At 45.9% G+C, this 25,208-nt stretch overlaps 3 protein-coding genes across 3 annotated transcripts in view; 1 reads left to right on the top strand and 2 right to left on the bottom strand.

The window, feature by feature from the left end:
- LOC309550702 (uncharacterized protein) overlaps window positions 1-25,208 on the top strand; it is a 975,511-nt gene that overhangs the window by 333,830 nt on the left and 616,473 nt on the right. The gene's annotated exons all lie outside the window — the stretch shown is intronic.
- Window positions 1-25,208, bottom strand: part of LOC309550720 (uncharacterized protein) — a 590,048-nt gene that overhangs the window by 193,644 nt on the left and 371,196 nt on the right. The window lies entirely within an intron of this gene.
- Window positions 9,157-25,208, bottom strand: part of LOC309550686 (uncharacterized protein) — an 801,473-nt gene continuing 785,421 nt past the window's right edge. The window contains exon 11 of the mRNA XM_082251021.1: window positions 9,157-10,311. Coding sequence (XP_082107147.1) covers window positions 9,453-10,311 — 859 coding nt within the window. The 3' untranslated portion in view covers window positions 9,157-9,452. The remainder of the gene's footprint in view (window positions 10,312-25,208) is intronic.

Below are 25,208 nucleotides of genomic sequence, written 5' to 3'. Positions count from 1 at the left end.
ATGATTTCTATTCTTGGCTGCAGAGAAGGGTTGTCATTAGTATTGGGCGAACGGTACAGCCTGAGCAAGAGTTTGGGCCAAATATTGGGTGTTCGCCCTGTTCAGGGAACACCTGAATTTGCAGGACATTTGGTGGATGTGCATTCTGTGCCCAGATTGGGCAAAGCTTACCAGCATACCAGACCCTTATCCAAACGAGCAGGAAATAGGGACAAGAGAGTGGCTCCATGTTGATGGGGACAAGGGTCTCTTCCCCACAACCCTGGGCTGTGGTTGTGGGGGTCTACGGGAAGGGGGCTTTTTTGAAGCTGGAAGTCCCCTTTAAAAAGTGTGTGCCCAGATCCCGGTCCCCTCCCCCCATGTGAATGAGTATGGGGTACCCCTACCCATTCACCAAAAAAGTGTCAAAAAAAGTAATAAAACCCAGAGACGTTTTTTGACAATTTCTTTATATTTAAGAAAAAAAAAAAAAAAAAAACAGTGTCCCCCTATGTAAGTCCATCGTCAATCAGGACACTGCCGCCACCACTGACCTGAAAAATAGAAATCGCTTTGCCCGCTGTGAAGGTAAACCATCGAATGGCTTGTTTCGTCGTTTGAACATTCTTATGTAGGTAAGAATGGGACTACCTAGCGAAGTCACCTGGTGGCACCACCTCCCTTGTGACGTTGACCAGGCGGCCCCCTCCCTTACCTATGCCCCTGTCACATGGCGAGCCAGCCATTTGACGGTTTGCCTTCACGGCAGGTGGAGCAATTTTTTCTTCTTTTTTTGGGTCAGTAGTGGTGGTGGGGAGTGTCATGATTGATGATGGATCTATATCAGGGAACAGTGTTTTTCTCTCCATGTTTTTATTACTTTTTGGCACTTTTTTGGTGAATGGGTAGGGGAACTATGTACCTCATTCTCATTCACATGAGGGGAGGGATCTGGGAGCCCCCTTGTTAAAGAGGGCCTTCAGATTCCGATTAGACCCCTACCCACACACCCCCACAACCACTGCTCAGGGTTGTGGAGAAGAGACCCTTGTCCCCATAAACATGGGGAAAAGGTGCTTTGAGGTGGGGGGCAGAGCCCTCCTACCCCAAGGCCACCCTTAATGTTGAGGGCATATGGCCAGATATGGTTCAGGACTGCAGGAGGGGGGCACTTCCTCCTTTCCTGACCTGCAGGCTGCGTGCTTGGATAAGGATCTGGTATGGATTTTGAGGGTGATCCCCCAAGCAAATTTTTCTTTCTTTTCTTTTTTAATTTTGCCATGGGGTTCCCCTTAAAATCTATATGCACTTTAATCATCATTAAAATCGCTACTACTGAAAAAAACGATAATTAAAAAAACAAAAAAAAAAAAAAACTTTTTTTTGCATTGATTCTTGTGTATCAGGGCAGTGCCTGGACCCCCATACCCATTTTATGACCAATTACTTGTACATAACCCTTTTAAATGGGCATTTTTGTTTTCTCATGTTCGGCCCATCTCTAGTTGTCATTAGTAAGTGTGGTACAGAGGTCATGAACCCTCTGGCTGGCTGCCAGCAATTCAGCTGGGTGGTCTTTACTGTTTCCAGGCTTGGCCTGCTGCTGCTGACTGACCCAGTTCCCTAGAGCCACAAAGACACAAGAGGTGCTAGGCAGAGGCCAGCGGTGCTCTGCCCTGTTGCCAGGCCTTCAGCTGGGTGTTTTTTTACCATTCCAGGTATAGATCTGCTGCTAGGCAGGGGGGCCGACTGCCCTGGCTTCCAGAACCCGTGGAGACACTATAGGTGCTAGGCAGAGGCCAGCGTCACTCTGCCCTGTTGCCAGCACTTCAGCTGTGAGTAGGAGTTTCACTGCATCAGCTTGTCGCTGGAGAGATGGGCCACCTGCCAGGGCTCGCTGGAACTCCAGAGTTGTTGCAATTGTTGAGCAAAGGTTGATAGCACTCTGTCCTGCTGCCAGCGCTTCTGCTGGGGACCCCACAACATCCACTCCAGCTAACTGTTGGCAAAGGAGGACAGCTTCCTCCACTCCCAGATCTGCTGCTGGGGAGGGAGGACTACTTCCTCATCTACCTGCATATCTGACTGCCACTGGGGATTGAGGACAGCTTCCTCTCCACCCTGATCCTTGAACTGCCGCTGGGGTGATTGGCCAGCTGCTCCATCTCCCGTACTCTCATCCAGCTGCTGGGGAGGGAAGACAGATTCCTCCGCTCTGGCTGACTGTTGGGGAGGGAGAATGACCACCTCCTTTCCTGAACTGTGGGTCTGCCACAGGGGAGAAGAAATGGTTTCCTCCCCTCCCTGCATCTCTGTATTCTGCTGGGAAAGAAGAACTGCCACCTTTTCACCCTGGGCCTCCACAACTTATGGGTGTGGGGCAGAGATCTGTAGCATTCTGCTCTGATGTCAGTGCTTCTGCTGGAGAAGTTTGTTGTTACTCCACAGATGCTGCTGGCATGAAATCCCATGTCCCTGTCAGTGGTGTGGGAGAAAGGCCGGCTGCTTCTTCTCTTAGGAAGGCTTAAACTGCTGTTAATGTTGGGCCGATATGCACTTTCCCCGATATATCGTAATCGGCCTTTGGATTTACCGATATTGCAGATATTTTCGTAACGTCATGGCGTATGTTGCGCCACGCGTCTCCGCGCACTGGGTAGCTCTTAGGCCGCCACCCTCAGCCTCGTTACAGTGTCTCTTACCCGCCGCGGCCACACTGGAGTCTGCATGCTGCACAGGCGGTCGGTCGGGACAGTTCTTCTACATCTAGTGAGTGAACAGTGACCAACAGTCTGACACACGTTCTCTATCTGTTCTGTGAGTGATAAGTGATAACAGTGACCAACACTTTTGACACACATTCTGTATCTGTTCTGTAAAACACCCGCCATGGCCACCCACCACCCACAGCTGCCCGGTGCCATCCAGCAACCCAGTCCCACACACCCACTATGTACCAGCCAGCCAGCCACAGGCCCTGCCTGAGTCCTGACTGTACCAGCTAGCCAGCCACAGGCCCTGGGCCTTTATGTGCTAGGCCAGCCACCACACAGGGTGCCAGCTAGCCAGCCACAAAAGGGTGCCAGCCACCAAAGGTTGATGACAGCCAGCCACCCACCCGCTGGTGCCAGCAAGCCATCAAAGCGGTGCCAGCAAGCCACCACAGGGTGGCACTGCCAGCCAGTCACCAAAGGGTGCCAGCCAGCCAGGGTGACACCAACCCACCCAGTGCCAGCCAGTCACGAAAGGGTGCCAGCCAGCCACCCACCCACCACAGGGTGCCAGGCAGACAGCCACCCACCATAGGGTGCCAGCCAGCCACCCACCACAGGGTGCCAGCCAAACAGCCACCCACCATGGGGTGACAGCCAACCACCCACCACAGGGTGCCAGCCAGCCACCCACCACAAGGTGCCAGCCAGACAGCCACCCACCACAGGGTGCCAGCCAGACAGCCACCCACCACAGGGTGCTAACCAGACAGCCACCCATCACAGAGTGCCAGCCAGACAGCCACCCACCACAGGGTGCCAGCCCACCAGCCACCCACCACAGGGTGCCAGCCAGACAGCCACCCACCACAGGGTGCCAGACAGACAGTCACCCACTACAAAGTGCCAGCCAGCCACCACAGGGTGCCAGCCAGCCATTTTGCGTAAGCCTATATTAGTGTCTGGCTCTTTCTCATTTCAATGGAGATGAATGGAGATATAAAAATTAAAAGTGTGGTCTGGGACTATTTCTCTTCTCCATCTCCAGGAAAATCAGCAGCACTGTGCAACACTTGCAAAAACAATGTGAGCATGGGATCAATAACTGCAAAAACTAAAAATCTTTTGGCCCATCTAAGAGTTCATCATGTTGAATTGTATAATGCACCACAGAAAAAACAAAATGAATCACCAGGTGAATCATCTCTATCCCAGGCAACAATTACAGATATGTTTCAGAAAAAAAAAAACAGGTGGCTAAAATCTGATGGAAGATCCCAACTGCTGGACAGAGTAATCGCAGAGATGATGGTCACTGATAACCAGCCATTTACAATAGTGTCTGTCTCTGGATTTAAGCGGTTGATGTCCATAGTAGAGCCAAGGTACACAGAGTGACAAGTTTTATCAAACTGAAATGCTGCAAAAGATTAACCAAAAGGTCTTTGACAAAGTAAAGGCTATGCTGCAACCAGAGAATGCTGGCAACTCACTCTCATTCATGACGGACTGCTGGTCAGGACAAACAGAATCACTAATGAGTCTTACATTTACATTTTTCAGGAGAAGTGATTTTAATGTTGATTAAAATGCATATAGATTTTGTGGGGAATCCCGTGCCAAAATTAAAAAAGAAAAGAAAGAAAAATTGGCATGGGGGGTCACCCTTTAAAATCCATACCAGACCGTTATCCAAGCACGCAGCCTGGCAGGTCAGAAAAGGAGGAAGCGCTCCCCCCCTCCTGAACCATACCTGGCCATATGCGCTCAACACTGGAGGGGGGGGAGCTTCGGGGTAGGGGGGCTCTGCCACCCATCTCAAAGCACCTCGTCCCCATGTTGATGGGGACAAGGGTCTCTTCGCCACAACCCTGAGCTGTGGTCATGGGGGTCTGCGGGTAGGGGTCTTATTGAAATCTGAAGGCCCTCTTTAACAAGGGATGTGTATGGGGTACATAGTTCCCCTACTCATTCACCAAAAAAGTAATAAAAACACAAGAGAAAAAACAGATCCATCATCAATCATGACGCTCACCACTGCTGAGTCGAAAAAGAAAAAAAAATGCTCCACCCGCCATGAAGGCAAACTGCTGAATGGCTGGCTTGCCGTGTAACAGATCTTATATAGGTAAGGGAGGGGCCGCCTGGCTGACGTCACAAGGGGGGTGGTGCCTGTAACGACACAGGGCACCCCTGACTGGGTACCTCCGTTGACAGATGCTCCTAGTGCTTTCCGTTATACTGTTTATTAGGGTGTTATGTGTTTATTAACCGGTTGCCGACCGCCGCACGACTATATACTGCGGCGGTCAGCCCCGGCCAGGCAGAGTGACGTATCGGTACGTCACTCGCCTGTCACTGACTTGCGAGCCTATCGCGGGCTGGCGCGTGCCCGCCGAGGCGCGTGCCCGCCGCGGCTCGCTCACAGGCAAGTCAGTGCGTGTGACCGGCGGACTCGATGTCCGCCAGTCACACTGCGATCGCTCCTGTGAAGGGAGAAAGACAGAGCAGCTTGTGTAAACAAGCTGCCTGTCAGTTCTCCCTGTGTAAAAGTGAAGATCTGTCCGTTCTACTATGTAGAACGGTTGATCTTTGCTTTTACACCAATAGGAATGTCCCTACACAGTTAGAATCACGCCCCTAGGACACACTTAACCCCTCCCTGTCCAATAAAGTTAACCCCTTCCCTGCCAGTGTCATTTTTGCAGTAACAGTGCATATGTATAGCACTGATTACTGCAGTAATGTCACTGGTAACCCCAAAAGTGTCAAAAATGTCAGTCAAGGGTCCGATCTGTCCGCCGCAATGTCGCAGTACCGAAAAAAAAATCGCAGATCGCCGCCATTACGCGTTAAAAAAAAAAACACCAAAAATGACAAAAATCTTTCCCTTTGTTAGTAAACGCGATAACTTTTGCGCAAACCAATCAAAATACGCTTTTTGCGATTTTTTTTACCAAACATAGGTAGCATAAAACAAATTGGCCGAAAAATGTTAAAAAATTTTGATTTTTACTTTTTTTTTTGGGGAATTTCATATAAAAAAATGTGAAAAATATTGTTATTTTTGCAAAATTTACGCTCTTTTTTTGTTTATAGCGCGTGATCAAAAAATCACACAGGTGATCAAATACCACCAAAAGAAAGCTCTGTTTGTGGGAAAAAAAGGACGTCAAATTCGTTTAGGTACAGCGTCGCACGACCGCGCAATTGTCCGTTAAAGTCACGCAGTAAAAAATCGCAAAAAAACCCCTGGTCCTTTAGCAGCCAAATCCTCCGGGGCTTAAGTGGTTAAGTGTGTCTCTCCCATTGCATTCATTCCCATTGTTAATTGAGTAACCTATTGTTTCTATGAGGTATCTATGATGGGATTAGTCTGGTGTCAGCTCTTCCTCATTATCTAAACCATTGTGTGATCTTTCGAGTAATATTTGGTTTTATTGTTCATGTGGTGACTTGCTTACTTCTGAAGTGTATAAAAACCTGTATTTCTGTTCAATAAACAATCATTGCTTGGGTTCTACCTCAACATCTTGTCTGTGTGAGATGCTTGGGGTAACAGGGCTGTTATTGGCTCTCTGCTGGAACGGTTTGGAGGGCAGGAGGCACTGTTTGGCAGAAGCCCCTAATTGGGGTGCCAAGCGGTTCCGTCACAAAAGGCTTCCAAGATCACTGGGTGTAACCATTGCAGGAGTGCCCCAGAAGATGCTTCTCATATATCAGGATGAGAATACACTGTGCTTCTCATTTTTATAGCTTCCAAAACTCAGCCATGAATAAATCAAATAAAACTATCACTGTTTAGTATGTAAGATCAAAGACCTAAAATCAGTGGTTAGTTTGATATTTCTGCTTTAATTAACTTATATCCTTCAGTGTGTACTGAACACACAATTCCATGAGGGTGACCTCAGTTATTTGTATGGAACCATACCAGACGAAGGAACTAAGGGGTCCATATATAGAAAATTAATTGGAGGAATGTGACAAGCATTCATCCAGCCACTACAAATCCTGGCCTTAATTAAACACCGTGATTTCCTATGACGGCCAGCTCCATCCAGTGGCCATAATGTGGTATTTTTCCTGAAATACATTCATTAGTAAAAAAAAAAAATAGCACAATACTGCATTATGGCCACTAGATGGAGCCAAAGAAATCAGTATGAAAAAAAAAAAAAAATACAGCCACTATTCACCACAGCGGGGTGAATATTGGCACCTAGGTTTGATCTTTGAGTGATGGTGAAGAAAGCGTCAGAAGGAGACCGGTATATCAACAGGAAAGTGATCTGCTTTATTGATACAATATTCTCTTCTTTTATATTCTTAAAAAGGGACATACATATTCATTAATAATTGTACATCTGGGTGTATACATTTACACATCTGGGCTTACATAATTCAAGATAGATGATTCACGTAACACATCATGTCAAAGTACAATTTATAGTAATGTTCCCTTTAATCAATCTTGTACTACTCTTTAAAAAGTACATATTTAATTTATAGGAAGTAAGCAGGTAGAATAAGTGATCTTGTTGTTATAAGTGGGTATACAGTGTATATAAAAGGTTAGGCTGACGTGTAACTTGTTTGTGACATTATTTTTTCTTACTTGCAGATGTGGTTTCTCAAAGCTCTTACATCATTCTAGGGGAAAGGTTTTTGGCCTTCTTAATAGTAGTTACGCATATAATTATAATCAATACAATACCATTTATTATATATACTGCTACAAAAACATTAAAGGAACACTTTGAAAACACATCAGATCTTAAATGGGGAAAAATATCATGCTGGATATCTATACTGGTATGGACTGGGTAATGTGTTGGGATCTATACTGGTATGGACAAGGTAATGTGTTAGGAAGGAAAGGATGCCACATTGTTTATTAGAAATGAAAAGTATCACCCTACAGAGGGCTGAATTCAAAGACACCCGGAAAATCAAAGTGAAAAAATGATGCAGAGTCCATTTTGCTGAAATTTCATTGCAGCAACTCAGAATGTTCCTCAGTAGTTTGAATGGCCCCCACATGCAGGTATGCATACCTGACAACGTCGGGCCATGGTCCTAATGAGATGACAGATGGTGTCCTGGGGTATTTCCTCCCAGATCTGGATCAGGGCATAACTAAGTCCCTGAACAGATTGAGGTGTAACCTGGCGGCGTCGGATGGACCAAAACATAATGTCCCAGAGGTGTTCTATTGGATTAAGCTCAGGTTAGGGTGCAGACCATTCAATGGTATCAATCCCTTCATCCTCCAGGAACTGGCTGCATACTCTCGCCACATGAGGCCAAGCATTGTCCAGCACCAGGAGGAACCCAGGACTCACTGCCCCAGCGTAGGGTCTAACAATGGGTCCAAAGATTTCATCCCAATACCTAATGGCAGTCAAGGTGCCATTGTCTAGCCTGTCGATGTCTGTGCGTCCACCCATGGATATGCTTCCCCAGACCATCACTGACCCACAACCAAACTGGTCATGCTGAACAATATTACAGGCAGCATAACGTTCCTCATGGCTTCTCCAGACCATTTCACGTCTGACACATGTGCTCAGGGTGAACCTGCTATCATCTGTGAAAAGCACAGGGTGCCAGTGGCAGACCTGCCAATTCTGGTGTTCAATAGCAAATGCCAATCAAGCACCACAGTGCCGGGCAGTGGGCAAAGGGCCCACTAGAGGACTTTAGGCCTCCAGGCCACCTTCATAAAGTCTGTTTCTGATGGTTTGGTCAGAGACATTCACACCAGTGGCCTGCTGGAGGTCATTTTGTAGGGCTCTGGCAGTGCTCATCCTGTTCCTCCTTGCACGAAGGAGCAGATACCGGTCCTGCTGATGGGTTAAGGGCCTTCTTTGGCCCTGTCTAGCTCTCCTAGAGTAACTGCCTGTCACCTGAAATCTCCTCCATGATCTTGAGACTGTGCCGAGAGACACAGCAAACCTTCTGGCAATGGCATGTATTGATGTGCCATGCTGGAGGAGTTGGAATGCCTGCACAACCTCTGTAGGGTCCAGTTATCGCCTTATGCTACCAGTAGTGACACTGACCCTAGCCAAATGCAAAACCTAGTGAAAAACAGTCAGAAAAGATGAGTAGGGGAAAAAGTCAGTGGCCTCCACCTGTAAAACCATTCTTGTTTTGGAGGTTGCCTCATTGTTGCCCATCTAGTGCACCTGTTAATTTCTTTAACATCAAAGCAGCTAAAACTGATTAACAACCCCCTCTAATACTTAACTGATGAGATCAATATCCCAGGAGTTGAATTGAATTGATGCTATACTCTGATAAATATGTTTTACTTACATTTTTTTGAGCAGTGTATATATATTATTATAATTTTCATATTAACATTTACTTTAACAAATTAGATCAATTATTTTTTTTTTTAAATAGACCTCTAAGTGTTTGTGAAAGCCTACACTACAAAATGTACTCAGCCAATGAAAGGTAATGTCTCCATTTTTATTTTTCTACTGCTATCAATGGCCAACACAGTACAACACTTCATCCATGTCTTTGGTGATCTCTGATCTCCTTATGAAGTGTTTCTTACATGATGAAGATCAGCCATGGAGTATATCTGAGGTGTATATCAGGGTGTACTTCTTCCCCACATGAGAGCTGTGATGTCCAGCAACATTCATATAGAAGACATTTCCCGCACTCAAGGCACTAATAAACCTCGAGGGGTGTGTGGGATCCCTGATGTACAGGAAGACAGGACTTCAGTGACTAACAATTCCCTCACTCAGGACAGGAATGAGGCTTCTCCCGCGTGTGACATCTCTGATGTTTATAAACATCAGACTTCTGTGAAAAACATTTTGGGCACTCAGGACAGGAATACGGCTTCTCCCCCGTGTGGCATCGTTGATGTCTGTAAAGATCAGACTTCTGTGAAAAACATTTTCCACACTCAGAACAGGAATACGGCTTCTCCCCTGTGTGAGATCTCTGATGCTTGTAAAGATGGGACTTCTGTGAAAAACATATCCCACACTCAGGACAGGAATATGGCTTCTCCCCCGTGTGAGATCTCTGATGTTTGTAAAGATGGGACTTCTGTGAAAAACATTTACTGCACTCAGGACAGGAATACGGTTTCTCCCCCGTATGAGATCTCTGATGTGTGTAAAGATTGAACTTCTGTGAAAAACATTTCCCACACACTAGACAAGAATACATTTTTTGCCCTGTATGCAATCTAAGATGTTTGTAAAGATTCGACTTCTGTGAAAAACATTTCTCGCACTCGGGACAGGAATACGGCTTCTCCCCCGTGTGAGACCTCTTATGCACATTAAGTTTGGATTTAGAATGGAAACATTTCCCGCACTCAGGGCAGGGATATGGCTTCTCACCCGAGTGAGACCTCTGATGTCCATAAAGATGTGACTTCTGTGAAAAACATTTCCCACACTCAGGACAGGAATATGGCTTCTCCCCTGTGTGGAATCTCTGATGTTTATAAAGATTGGACATCTGTGAAAAACATTTCCCACACTCAGGACAGGAATATGGCTTCTCCCCTGTGTGAGTCCTTTTATGCACATTAAGATCGTATTTAAAACGGAAACACTTCCCGCACTCAGGACAGGAAAACCTCTTATCTGTTGTAAGGACGGCACCGCCCCTCACAGTCTGAGGTTCCTCAGGATAAGGATAAGAGGAATACGATGGTCCATCTACACTGTGTGGTGCCGGATGGACATTTGAGGTAGCCGGGTTTTCTCCTGGACTATACTGTGTGATATCCTTTTCTTCTACTTTACAGTCTGGAGACAAAGTGAGACAATCCTCTGAGGTTTTCCTCATCTCCCGTCCATCTACTAAAATATAAATAAAAAGATTATTACTAGAAATAAGCAGATTGGTTCCCCCAAACCAGGACTCCGCCCACATCAGTGTAACATAAATGTAAGAGTAAGAAAGTTTTGCCTTAGCGAGATGTGATGTGATCTGTAGAGGTAGTATAATTGTAGATGTAGTTTAATTCTAGGAGTTATTCAGGAAGGTGGCAATCTATGTTTACTCGGATGGCAGACTTTTATTGACATCTAATTGTCAGCTCGATCCTTGGAACTGGCCCTGTCCTTTTCAAATGCTAATGAAAGAACATATGTGTATGACTGACTACTGAATACTATATCTTTAATAACCCAGAATTACACTACATCTACAATTATACTACTTCTACAGATCACATTTCGCTAAGGTAAAACTATCCTACCCTTACATTTATGTTACAATCTGGCAGCTTTGTCTCTGAGGATCTTGCAATTCCCCCCTCAAGGTAACTATTAAATGTGTCCTCTGAATCTCCTACCAGTTAATTTCTTTATTCATGGACCATAGTCAGAGAGTGAGAAAACAACGAGACTGTCTTTTATAGGAGTGACAAAGAGGGGATTATAGGATGAGTGTTCACACCCCCTCTATCACTCATTACCATCTTCCCATCACAAGAAGTCCTGCACTTCCTTTTTTAGTCCCTGATTTAGTCATGAATAACAGCGGGGCTGAGCCCCACCAGAGGTCAGAGAGTGAGGATGGGGGGGGGAGAACAACCAAGATGAAGACTGGACTGATCCTGAAGACCACCATCATTGGGTTATTGACTCCTCCCTCATTATCACTTTACGTTTAACCACTTTATCCCCGCTCACATTGCTGCTACTGCAGCAATGTGGCTCGTTATCGACTATGGACTCCTCCCCCTGTGGGCGGCGCGCGCGCGCCGCCGGAGGCTCGCTCCTGCTGTTTTCAATCACAGTGGGAGTCGGGCCAGGGGAGGAGCGGCGGTGATCACCGCCGCTCTTCCCCGATTGTCGGGGAATCAAGTCTGGAGATCCGCCCGCTTGTGTAAACAAAGCGGGCAGATCTCCTAAGTGACAGGCAGCGTCAGATTGCAGGGTTCAGCATAGCGGAATCTGCGATCTGTCCCTGTGTCACTCAGTCACCTCCCCCCACACATGTCAGTAAGCACCAGGCATACATTAACCCCTCCCTCTCCAATAAAATTAACCCCTTCCCTGCCAGTGTCATTTTTACAGTAACAGTGCATATTTATAGCACTGATTACTGCAGTAATGTCACTGGTACCCCCAAAAGTGTCAAAAATGTCAGTCAAGGGTCCGATCTGTCTGCCGCAATGTCGCAGTCCCGCAAAAAAAAAAAAAAAAAAACGCAGATCACCGCCATTACTCGTTAAAAAAATAAAAAAACCAAAAATGACAGAAATCTTTCCCTTAGATAGTAAAAGCAATAACTTTTGCGCAAACCAATCAAAATACGCTTATTGCGATATTGTTATTTTTTCAAAATTTTCGCTCTTTTTTTGTTTATAGCGCAAAAAGTAAAAATCGCACAGGTGATCAAATACCACCAAAAGAAAGCTCTGTTTGTGGGAAAAAAAGGACGTACATTTTGTTTGGGTACGGCGTTGCATGACCGCGCAATTGTCAGTTAAAGTCGCACAGTGCCGAATCGCAAAAAGTGGCCTGGACGTAAGACAGCAAAATCCTCCGGTGGTAAAGTGGTTAAGGTTCCAAAGTCTGAGGATGTTATCAAATTCTTATCAACATGTAAAAGTCTGTGTTCCAATCAAATCATTAGATATAAAATGTCCAGCTGGTAGAAAATGGGTGCAACAAAAGAGAGAGTACATATTATGTTTATATATATATAGAAATGGACAGAGGGTAGAGAGCAGAAGTCAGGACTATGTAATCTACAACATATTGTATAAGATACAGCAGATAGGACTATACAGTGTCAGAGTGATGTAATGTACAACATAGAGTATATAGTGCAGGGGTCAGGAGTATGTAATGTACAATATTAAATTATATAGTGTAAGGGTCATGACTCATAATATTGGTATTCAGTAATCAGTGGGAGCTTAATTGTTTGGTGGAGACAAGTTACAGAGGTCCCACACCGCTTCCTCCCATCTCCTGAGACTGCACTCAGTGACTTGTGGCTGAGACTATACAGACATATCCCTCCACCGGGCACAGCCAGCAAACAACAGAGCAAGTAATCCCAGGAGAATTGTTCTGTCAGAGATGCGACAAACCCCTGTACTCAATAAGAGTTTGTCCGCCGTATAAGCTTTCCTTGCCCGGTACCAACACGATCCAAGATCCCTTAGCACTCGTTGAGACATCAGTGTAGGGTGGAAAAAAGTATAAGACTTTTTATTCAAACACAGGCACAAAGAGATACAGTATACACTCAGGGGACAATCCCCCCTCTTTGCATAATGACACAGGGCAGGGTAAACTACATTCAGTAACATGACACACAGACAGCCTTTAGGAAGGGCTGCAAGAGAAATCCCCCCTCCCCTCTAGCAGCCAATCCACATACACATACACATACACATATAATAATTGTTTGCTCCCAAGGCAGACAGAAACAATAGAACATTGGGATACAGGCACTTAACAAAGACATAACAACCACCACCACACCTCAAACTTTCTAGCAATGGTTTGAGACACTCCTACAATATTCTAGCAGTCTGAAAGGTGGAATTATTTATCATAAATTTTGAGGGATATTGTTCAGAAATGTTATTGTCCCAAGTGAAAGAGCCTCTCCATTCTTTCAACACAAACCACGCATATAGAACCAAGGATATGAGGTGTAATAAAAAATGCTGAGTCCGGTGTGGTTGTACGGTGGGTCTGGTTAGTGCAGACCCGACTTGAGTTCTCGGTCGCCCTGTGTCCCTAACAGACATAGGGTGACTTAAACATAGGAGGGGTCGGGGGAGCTGGACAAGGAGATTCCTGACCTCTCGAAGGTAAGCTGGGTTCCACAAGCCCCCCACCCAAAGTTACTCCCGTCACATATCTCCCCTTTCGGCAGGAGACTAACACAGAAGGAGACCCCAAAAGGGGTTGACTTTGAAGTGAGTCCATAGTTCAAGTCCCCCAATGCCCATACCCACGCAATACCCCAAACAAATTGTCTCGAACAGAGCGTTTCTCACCCAGCCAACCTCTGACTCTCTCGTAGAACATAACCGCTGCTGAGAAGAAGTGCAGACTGGTCCTTCCCCCTGGTGTCCTTTCAGCCGCTGGAGAGAAGACAGGGTGGCTGTGCTCACACCTTTATTGTCAGGACCTGGGCTTGAACCTGGGACCTCTTCGGTGTCTGGCATTGGTTCTTCTCGCTGAGCTATCTGGGATGCTGGACAGCTCTCTGCCTGATCTATTGGACAACCCTGCCTTGTGTCTTGATTGCCATTGAACCTTGAACTCCTTGCTCCTTCCATTAACTTTCTATATAAGCCTTGCCTCTGCACTCCCTGTTGCCAGAATATTGTGGTCTGATCCTGCTTACTACTTGAGCTACTTCTATTGCGGTTTGGAAATCGACCTTGGCTTGTGACCCCGACTACGAAACTCTCCTCCGGCTCTGGCTCCTTGTCTTGTGACTCAGAATACAAAACTCTCTCCTGCACCGAACTTGGCTTGTGACCCCAACACAGATTATTGGTCTAGTGACTCAGACTTTCCTATACACATATTTGTTTCTGTCGCTGACCTCAGAACTGAGCTTGCCTGACGTTGTCAGCTAATGGTCTTCACTCATTACAGGTATTCTCCTAACAGTCATGCTTTTGGGGATCTGGGCAGACTGCCCAGCATCCCTGGGGCATACAGGTGGAGACTGTAGTCCCATCCACTTTTACTAGATGATAACACCCCAGTGTTTGCATAGCAAGGCTGACATCCTCCTGTCCCAATGCTAGACCTTTTTTTGAGGTTGTGTCAGTGGAATCCGAAGTCTTATCCACCACCACAGAAAATTAATCTTCTGTAAGTTGGGGGCAGAGGCCAGCAGCTCTCTGCCCTGTTGCAAGCTCTTCTGCTGGGTTGCTCTCAGTGGATACCGCAGTCCCATCCACTGATATCAGCTCTAGCTGCAGTTGTGAGGTGCTGATTGCATTCTCTCCCTGGAGCTCCAGCGGAGTTGATAGTTGTGGGCAGAGGCCAGTAGCGTTCTGCCCAGCTCCCAGCTGTTCCACTGGGAAGTAAAGTGAAACGTCGGTGGCCTTGCACAAATCCTTCAGGACCGCCAATTGTTTGCAGAGGTTAACAGCGCCATGCTCTGAAGCCAGCTCTTCTGCTGGAGGCTCACCGGGTTGTTCCTCCTCAGCAAAAAGGTCTATTAAATCCCCAGTTTCTGGAACTGGTGTCTGGGGATCGAGGTTCAGCATCTCCTGCCCGTGGAACCCAGAAGATGCTATCGGTGCTGAGCAGAGGCTTGCAGAGTTCTGCCCTGCTGTCAGCACTTCAGCTTTGGGGATAGCAATCTCCGGAGTTTCCGCTGCCGATTCTCTGGCATATTGCTGAACATGTTCTAGCGGTTCCCTTTATGCCCTTTCCAGATGCTGTTCTTTCCTTAGCGAGTATTCCAGATCAGGTTTAAGCTCTGAGACCCCTGTGAGACGGAGCATAGCCTCTCTGCATTCTCGCAGGTACTCAAGGGCAGGTTCCCCTTCATCGCCAAACACAAAACCATCTGTAAGGCTCTCCCACAGCAATCCAGGCCCGTTAAAGTCATATCACTCTGGAGAGCATTCTGTTGTCTCCCCTAAATATTCCTGCTCTGCATGCCATTGTAGAGCCCGATATATATTATCCAGCTCTATTTCCTGCTGGACCAGCCTGTCCAACTTGGACACCCATTGCTCCTGGGGCTGCTCTCCCAGGAATGGCATCTGCAACTCCCATTGGTCACTGGCCTGTTGCCCTGGGGTTGTAAAACACTTGCCCTGGTGTCTAGCAGCAACCTTGAGGGCTCCAATCCAGACCTCCACCCGAATCTCCAGGTATTGATCCCCAGACACCGTCTTTAGGATTACTGAAAGGGCGATCCGCAACAGCCCCTGGAACTCTGATACTAGGTCCATATTTCTGATGGGGTGACCTAAGTCTGCTATCCTGATCTTGGATCCCAGTGGTTGTTTGGACCTGTTCACAGGAAGGAAGCACTATCCCACCGCTTGCTACCAATGTGACAGACCCTGTACTCAAGAAGAGTATGTCCGCTGTATAAGCTCCGCTTGCCCGGTACCAGCACGATCCAAGATCCCTTAGCCCACCCAGTTACTTGTCGAGACATCAGTGTAGGGTGGAAAAAAAACATAAGACTGTTTATTCAAACACAGGCTCAAAGAGATATACACTCCACTCAGGGGACAACCCCCCCCCCCCCCCCCCATTTGCACAATGACACAGGGTGGGGTAAACTACAGTCAGTAACATGACACACAAACAGCCTTTAGAAAAGGCTGCAGGAGAACCACCCCCCCCCCACCAGCTAATCCACATATACATCCCATAATTATTTGCTCCCAAGGCAGACAGAAACAATAAAATAATGGAATACAGGCACTTAACCAACACATAACAACCCCCACCCCACCTCAAACTATCTAGCAATGGTCTCCTACAATATTATAGCAGTCTGAAAGGTGGAATTATTTATCTTCATATATGTCTTGAGGGATATTGTTCAGAAATACTGTATTACTCTCCCAAGTGAAAGAGCCTCTGCATTCTTTCAACACAATCCACACATAAAGAAACCAGGATAATGGGTAAAACTAAATGCTGAGTCCGGTGTGGTTGTACCGTGAGTCTAGTTAGGACAGACCCGAATAGGGTTCTCAGTCACCCTGTGCCCCTAATAGACACAGGGTGACTTACACATAGGAGGGGCCGGGGGAGCTGGACAAGGAGTTTCCTCACCTCTCTAAGGTAAACTGGGTTCCACAAGCCCCTCGCCCAAAGTGACTCCTGTCACCGCCTGGGCATGGGAAAGGAGACCCAAAGCATATACCCCAGGTGCCTAGGTCTAGTAACATAGATTGTGAAAATCAACATTTTGCTGCCAGCTGAACCCCAGAATCTCCATAAATCCAGTCTAGATACATAACTTATGTCTGCAGCACAGAGAAGGAAGAATATCCAAGAGGAATACAGGAAAACAGGACGGGGAACACAGCTCAGGAAAGTGACCAGGGTATTACTGGCTGATATCACCCAGTCCCCGCCCTACTCTGGACCAATCAGTGAGCAGTATGGGAGGAGGAATGTATTTAGTGTTAATGACCCACCTGTGCTGATCTCTGTAGGAGTGTCCTCCTCTATAAATGTCCCCGTTATTCCATTATCCTCCATAGACTGCTGATCATCCCTCATATACCTCACTTCTTCTTCTGCTTTAACTTCAACTTTTATATCTATCAGATCTTCACCCTAAACCAAGAATATAATAGAAGAGGTCATCTGCAAAATATAAACTTTAATACTGTGACATATTTAAAAAAATCAACACATCACCTTAACAAGTCCACGTTCTAGATGCCACCAACCTTGTAATGGTGAGGGACGGAGTGATCCTCCTGTGTGGAACCCCAGGAATACAGAGGACGGGGACATCTCTCTGGTGGGTTCCTGGTATTAGGTGGCTCCATCATATCCTTGTGTCCTTCTGAAAACTCCTCCATCACTCCATACTCCTCATCCTCCTCTTTATACTCTTCTTTAAGAACAATATTATAATCTCCAAGGTTTCCACTCTGAAAGATATAATAAAACATTAATTGTGATAAACATACTTGTATATAGATCTTAAAAGAGAAGTATTTGTTGTTTTTTTTTTTAAAGAATTATACTTACCTAGGTGGATGCAGTATCGATCCAAAGCTGCATCTGTCCCCCAGTGCCTCAAAAATACTGAGAACCGAGCAAATTAACACTGCCAATCACTCGGTTCTCATAGCTCCGTAAGCAGAGAGCTGGTGACTGTCAGTCACCTGCTCTCTGCTCTTCCTCTCCGCATTTACTGGAGCGCTGGGCTGTAGAGAGGGCTGGAGCAGCTGGCTCGGGCTCTCATTGGCACACTAAGAGGCTGAGCCGGTCCAGGCATGGAGGTGGATCCTGACTTTACTGTCGTGATCTTTTTTTCTCAAATAAAATTTTATTGAATGAACAATTGAAAAATTGTGCCAGCAGTACAGTCTCCAGCTCAGTCAAAATACAATACAACATACAGATTTAAAAGCATAAAAGCATTACATCCATAGAAACATAATAAATCATAACCATTAGCAGATACACAAATAAAGGGGGAAGGATTCCGCACTAAGGTCAAACCAGTGGCTGCAGCCTCCCTCAAAATATAACCAAAGGTTATACGAGAATGTAATAGGAATGGGAGGGATGATGGCGCTGCCTAGGCTAGTATTTATATAGAAAGCATGGGTGAATAAATGGGTGTGTCAAAAAATGATGATGCATAAATACAAAGTGTAAAAAAGTGTGATAATTGGAGGTTCACTGACTTTTTCACCTGGCTTACAGATATATATATATATATGTGCATGGATTCTTGAGACTTTATATATTTTATTTTTTATATATTGGCATTCACCACTGCTGTATTATTTATTTATTTGTGGTCCACCACATCATCACTTGAACTTAGTCACTTTATGATTGTCACTCCTGAGTGGACTTTTTGATAGATTTGTTCATCTTTTTATGTATTTATATTATTTATCATTGTTTCTAAAGTGGCAATTTTTCTTTAATTTGTGGTATTTATATGCACATTATGATCTCTTATTTAGGTTAATATTCACATTCCATATGCACATTTGACTTTCACAGTCACACCTAGATACCTCCAATTATCACAATTTTTTACACTTTGTATTTATTCATCATCATTTTTTGACACACTCATTTATTCACCCATGCTTTCTATATAAATACTAGCCTATCTCTCCCTAGGCAGCGCCATCATCCCTTTCATTTTTATTACATTAGCAGATACACGACTTGCATGAATATGCCCATAACCCCACACCCCATTACCCAATGGTAACCTCTAAAACCAATTCGTAATTACCCTCTACCAATGACCAGCTGGTCCATAGTCAAGTCCACTGGTGCTAGACCAGGTGTGTCTAACCAAGGTGCCAATTGTTTATTGAATTTATCATAGCAGCCTCTCTGCTGAAAAATATATTTCTCTAAAAGGAGGGTATCCCGCATTTGAACTAACCATTCCTTCGAGTTAGGGGAGTCTGCAGAGATCCAATGGCTAAGTATTACCTTCCAGGCTTGAAATAATGCCCTCGCTATGGCCTGCCTGGGTGCATCCTCTATCTGTAGGTCACTCAGAATTCCCAGCACACAGATTTTTGGATCCTCAGGTATATGTACCTAAAAGACATTGGCAATGGTGGCAGTGACCTCTTTCCAATATCTATGCAGCTTTGGGCAGCGCCTCGTAAGGTAAATCAAGTCTCCCTGGTCTCCATTACATCTGGAGCATGTAGGGGATTCACTTCTTCCCATGCGGAATAACCTCACTGGGGTGTAGAGGACCCATAGGAGTAAATCTAGCTGTGACAGACGCTGTGCCACATTCAAGGAGCACTGCTTGAATGCCAGGAGAGCCTCCTCCCACTGTTCCTCCTCCAAAGAACCGAAACCCCCTTCCCATTTGGATACCACACTCATGGGGTGATCCTTTAGGAAATTGTTTAATAGCATTGAGTAACATTGGGAGATGAAACGTCTGTATGAATCAACCTCGTATATGTAATTGAATATCGGAGCAGGTGATTGTACCCACAAATCGGGCCGACCTTGCGTTTTTACCGCATGGGATAGCTGCATGTAAAAGAAGAACATTGAAGCAGGGAGTTTATACTTCTCTTGTAATTCCAGGAAGGAGCACAGCCAACCATTAGTGAAAATATGGTGTAGATGACTGATCCCATATAGGGAACATCTCGCACCACCTTCCATCCTATCCAACTCCAGGCAGTACTTATTTTTCCAGATGGGACTAAATCTAGTAAAACCCATTATCTGTTACCACTGTCTAACCTCATATCAAGTTTTTTGCATTAAGGCATAAGTGGGGTATAGTTTGTGGGATTTGTAAAACTTAAGTCCCTCGAGACCACATGCCACATTTTTCACGCCTACTGTGTGGGTAATTACTTTAACAGAGGGATCCTCCCTCTATCATTAGTGGAGGAGTACATGGAGCATGCGATATGCTGCATTTGGGAGGCCAGGTAATAAAAGCCAGGGGTTGGGAAGAGCCAAACCTCCTGCATCCTTCGGTCTCTGAAATTGTTCCAACTTTTTGAATAACCATAGGAGAGATCTAAATATAGTGTTAATGATACAAAACATTTTTAGTGGGATAACCACCGGGGAGTTGTGGAGTATGTATAACAGTTGTGGCATGAGGATCATCTGAATAAGGTTAGTCCGACCAACCAGAGACATTTTAAGTTTTGCCCACATTTTAACTCTATCCCTAAATTTGGCAAGCAAGGGGGTCATATTTAGGGTTATATAGTCCAAAGGTCGAGGTGTGACCTGAATACCGAGATATTTAAATTTGAGAGGAAATGGGTCTGTTAGCTGTAACCTGTGATGTAACCTCCAGGCCCCCATCCAGGGGCATCAGGGAGGACTTTGACCAGTTTATGTGCAAACCCAAGTACGTGCCAATCTCCGAGATTACCAACATTGTTTCTTCAAGAGAGGTTGTAGTATCACCTAACATGAGCATGGCATCATCTGCGTATAACATTATTTTTTCTTGTACCTGTCCATATTTAAACCTGCAAATCTTTGCATTGGATCTAATGAGCGCAGCCATAGGCTCAATAGCCAGTGCAAACAAGAGTGGTGACAGGGGCAGCCCTGTCTTGTTCCCCTGTGGAGATTGAAGCTGGCCGACATCCTGCCCGGTTCCCTAATGGCTGCCTTTGGGGTATAATAAAGTAAATGAATCCATGAGAAAAACCCTTTGCCAAAGCCAAATTTACGCATTACTGACCACAAGTACTTCCATTCAATGCTGTCAAAGGCCTTATGAGCATCAAGCAACAGCAACACTCTGTCACCCACATTGTCCCCTGGAGATTGTAAGTTTAGGAATAGTCTGCGTAGGTTAATTGATGTAGATTTTTGTGGCATTAAGCCCGTCTGATCATCATGTATGATAGACGCAATAACCTTGTTTAGTCGCAGGGCCAATGCCTTTGCGAGTATCTTAATGTCGCTCTGTAAAAGCGAAATGGAGCTGTACGACGCTGGATCTAGCGGATCCTTCCCAGGTTTCGGCAACAGGATAATATTAGCCCTGGTCATACTCTGAGGAAGGCAACCACTGGCACTGGCTTCATTAAACACCTGTAGCAATTTAGGTAAGATCCCACCCCCAAAGGTCTTGTACACCTCTATTGGCAACCGATCCTCTCCAATGGCCTTTAAGTTAGAGAACAGACTAGTCGCCCCCCTCAACTCCTCCAATGTCAGTGGTGCATACAACATGTCTCGGTCCACCGAAGAAAGAGATGGCAAAGAGATAGCATCCACATATCGTACCAGTTGGTCCTCTGAGTGGGATTGTTTTAGAGAGGTAAAGGTTGGAATAATAATTGACCAGTTCAGTCATGATCAGCTCTTGAGTGGTAACTGTCTTACCATCACGATCTCTCAAAGCACTAATACCCGAAGAGGACCGGTGTGGGTGAGCAAGATTAGCTAGCAATCGACCTGTCTGCTCCCCTTCCTCGTAGAATGCCAACCTGTTAAAGAAGCGCTTTCTCTCGGCAGCTGAAGTGGTTATGTGGGATAATGCCTCCTGAGCCACCACTCCCTATTCGATTCTGTTGGATCTTCAATGAATTTGGTTTCAAGGTCATGCACCGGTCTTTCCACCTCTTCCCCCTGAGTCGCTGTTGCCCTTTTAACAGCCTGGATTTCCGATATGAAACGGCCTCACAAGAAGGCCTTAACAGTATCCCAAACAGCCCCCGTACACGGGTGATCAGCATGGACCCGCCAGAACTCAGATATTGCCTCTCCAATGCCAGAGCGCACAGATATAAGGTTTAGCCAAAAGACATTAGGCTTCCAAGGGGCCTTCAGCAGACCAGACGATGATCCAACCTCCACACACACACCAGCATCGGGGAGTGATCAGAAATTCCCCGGGTGGTATATGCAAGGTCACTCACATGTCTGACCGCCTGGAAGTTACATAGACATAAGTCTATCCTAGACAAGGATATATGTGTCTTGGAGAAGCAGCAAAACACCGCTCCCTCGGATGCATGCCCATCCAATGATCAACCCACCCCAATTCCTTAGAAAGCTTCAAGGAGGGCCGTGCGGCGAACACCGCGGCCTACAGGAACAGGGGGGGATGCCTATCCAATGTTGGATCTAGCCAGCAGTTAAAATCTCCCATACTTCCTTGATACACTAGTAAGGTTTTGAGGATTTCATTATTGTATGGGGGTGGTATATAGATAAATGCTAGAATACAATGTAGAGAATATATGCGGCATGTCATAAACACAAATATACCTTTGGTATCAACAGAACTATCCAGCTTTTGGTAGTCTATGGAGTTGTGTATCAAAACACTTACACCCCTCAAAAATACAGTGTGAGTGGAATGGTACGCTCTCCCAACCCAGGCAAAATCAAGACATGACAGAGAGTCTCTGGTGAGGTGCGTCTCTTGTAGTGCACAAATCGCAAGTAGATGCCTCCGAAGTAAAGTGTGTATCATAGTGTGCTTTAGGGCATCATGGAAACCCCTAATGTTCCACGAAACTATAATTACTGTAGACATGACAGAAAAGAGGTTAGGCATGTTGCAGGATATAAAACGAGCACGTAGCCCCTTTTACATAGTTCCATTGGACTCCGTAGGACCCCAAGAAAGTCATTATACCTAGGCAACTCCATTGTGAATGCTTGGTATATAGCAGAGACCTCACCCATCCCCATGATGAACAAGAGGGTTGACCCAATTGCACTGCCATTAGTAAGTCGGGCAGACAGTAACCTCCGTGTTCTCCCGTCAATGGACAGGCGGTGCTTAGGCCACAGGAAGATGGTCCGCTGGGTCTGCTGACTTCTCATACTGTCGTAGGCACAAAAGTGAAAACAAGTAAGGCAAAAACCATGTAAATGTCTGTGAGGAACAACTGGTCCCCCCTACCGCCAACCGGACAGAATAAAAATTAGGTAGCAAAAAAGATAAACCTGAGGTAAAGTACCAGTAAGGCCGTCTCTTAGTGAATATATCCAATTCCTATCGCTCTTTGTAAAGCATAGTGAAATTATTCCCGAGGACTATGCTCAACGCTGGGTAGGTATACTTATATTACTCTCACCAGGGTATAAAAAGGTAGCAGTGTGAAGGTGATGGCTGTTCATTTATCTTCCTCCATGGGTCTGTGTGACAGACTGAACATATGTTCATTCAAATCAAGCCAAGCAGAAGCGTCCGCGGCATTTTCAAAAAAGTGTGCATGCCCCTGAGCTGGTATGTTGATTTCTTTCCGGGTATAGCATTGCATAAGAGGCCTGAAACTTCAGGAGACGCTGCTTGACCGATGTAAATTTAGCTCTGCTTTTCTGGACCTCCACCGAGTAATCCGGATAAAATGATATACGACCCCCCTGAAGCGAAGAATTGTTTCCTTATGTATATCAAAAGTCATGCCAGCATGCTGTGCGGTGGTCTCTCTACCTGTAATGGTCACGTGGGGACTCTATGAGGTCTCTCCACTGTGTACAGAGCCAAGAAGGCCTCCTTGCCAAAAAACATCCAATAGATAGCATTCCACAAAGTCAATGGGGTCCCTGCCTTCCACCTTCTCAGGCAGGCCCACTATCCATATATTATTCCTCCTGAGGTGGTTTTCAATGTCCTCAGCTCTCATATCTGTTGCTCTGGCCAGCCTGGCTGTGGACTGAGACTCCCTGAAAAGGGGTGGCAACTGGTCCTCAATGTCACTGATCCTGCTTTCCGCTGCTGTCGTTCTTTCCCTCACTTTTTGGAGGTCTTCTCTAATCAGGGCCACTGCCTCTGTCAGCCCCCCAAACTGTGCTTTCAAGGTGTCCACAGAAGCTGTACATTTATTAAAAGCTTTCAGGATATCAGACAGGGTTGGCTGTGCAGGCTCCTCACCTCCCTCTCCCATAACAGACTGCACCAATCCTGCTCGGTCAGCCCAGGCAGCTTGAGTTCTATGCTGCTGCATCCACTCTGACTCTTCCTGTTCTGTGTCAGATATCTCTGGGGGACCAGCACACTCCTCATCCACCCCCCTCTCCTCATGACCAGATCATTTGTAGGCATAGAATCTCATATCCCTTTGATTATCCCTGGGAGCCGTTTTGGGGGTTTTAGGAGGTTTACTCACAGCATCCTTCCTGTCTGTTCCACGTGGCGTTCCCCGCTGGGCACCATTTTGGGAGTCAGGCAGCGCTATATCTTCCTTATGCTTTCGGGTCATCATGGCCGCTGTGGACTTCAGCTTACCTGCCTGGAACAGCAGTGAACTTGTGGGAGCAGATTGAAGAAGATTCGGAGCGTTTAGGTGTCCGGGAGCAGGATATTTTCAGGATGTATTCCGGGAGCTCTGTGAGAGGTGTCTGCTCACATGCCGCTCTTGGCCACGCCCCCTTATTGTCGTGATGTTGCCCGAGCCTGGACCGGTTCTATAATGTCAGCGGACTTCAGCCAGCTGTCAGCTGAAAACGGGTCCCAGTAGTGCAGAAGGAACTGCACTGCTGTGATCCACAGGAGAAACGCAGCCAAACAACCTTTGGGTGTACTTCTCCTTTAACTACTAATAAGTGTTATTCATCTACCGGATACTGTTATGTATAGTTGTGACCTTCCTGTGTGGAATCCCAGGAATACAGAGGACGGGGACATCTCTCTGGTGGGTTCCTGGTATTAGGTGGCTCCATTATATTCATGTGTCCTTGAAAACTCACTCATCACCTCATACTCCTCATCCTCTTCTTTAACATAAATATTTGTTGCTAAAGATTAATTAGAGGATTCCACTCTAAACATAAAATAAGATATTCATTGTTACAAATATGCTTGTACATAAATCATAACTACCAATAATTATCAATCATCTACCTGATGGTGAGGGATGGTGTGACCTTCCTGTGTGGAATCCCGGGAATACAGAGGACGGGGACATCTCTCTGGTGGGTTCTCATTACTGGATCCATCTGTAGGAAACACACACACTGACTGAATACATTGTTTCTATGTGTTTATCAGATGATGGGGGATCTAGGTGGACCCTCCGTACTGCTCTCTCCTTTACAATAAAGTCTCCTCTTACCCGGTGATGTGAGGGGCGGCTGATTGTCCATCATGACGTCCTTGTAGAGATCCTTGTGTCCTTCTAAATACTCCCACTCCTCCATGGAGAAATAGACAGTGACATCCTGACACCTTATAGGAACCTGACACACACAATGATACAGTCACCATCCAGACACATCCCTTGTCTGTTACTGGATAATGTCCCAGAATTCCCAGCACCGCTCACCTCTCCTGTCAGCAGCTCCATCATCTTCTTGGTGACTTCTAGAATCTTCTGCATGTTGT

The sequence above is a fragment of the Pelophylax lessonae genome (assembly GCF_965119305.1).
Source record: "Pelophylax lessonae genome assembly, chromosome: 3".
Lineage (NCBI taxonomy): Eukaryota > Metazoa > Chordata > Amphibia > Anura > Ranidae > Pelophylax > Pelophylax lessonae.
Note: the sequence above shows the minus strand (reverse complement) of the source record. Positions and strands in the feature narration are given on the sequence as shown.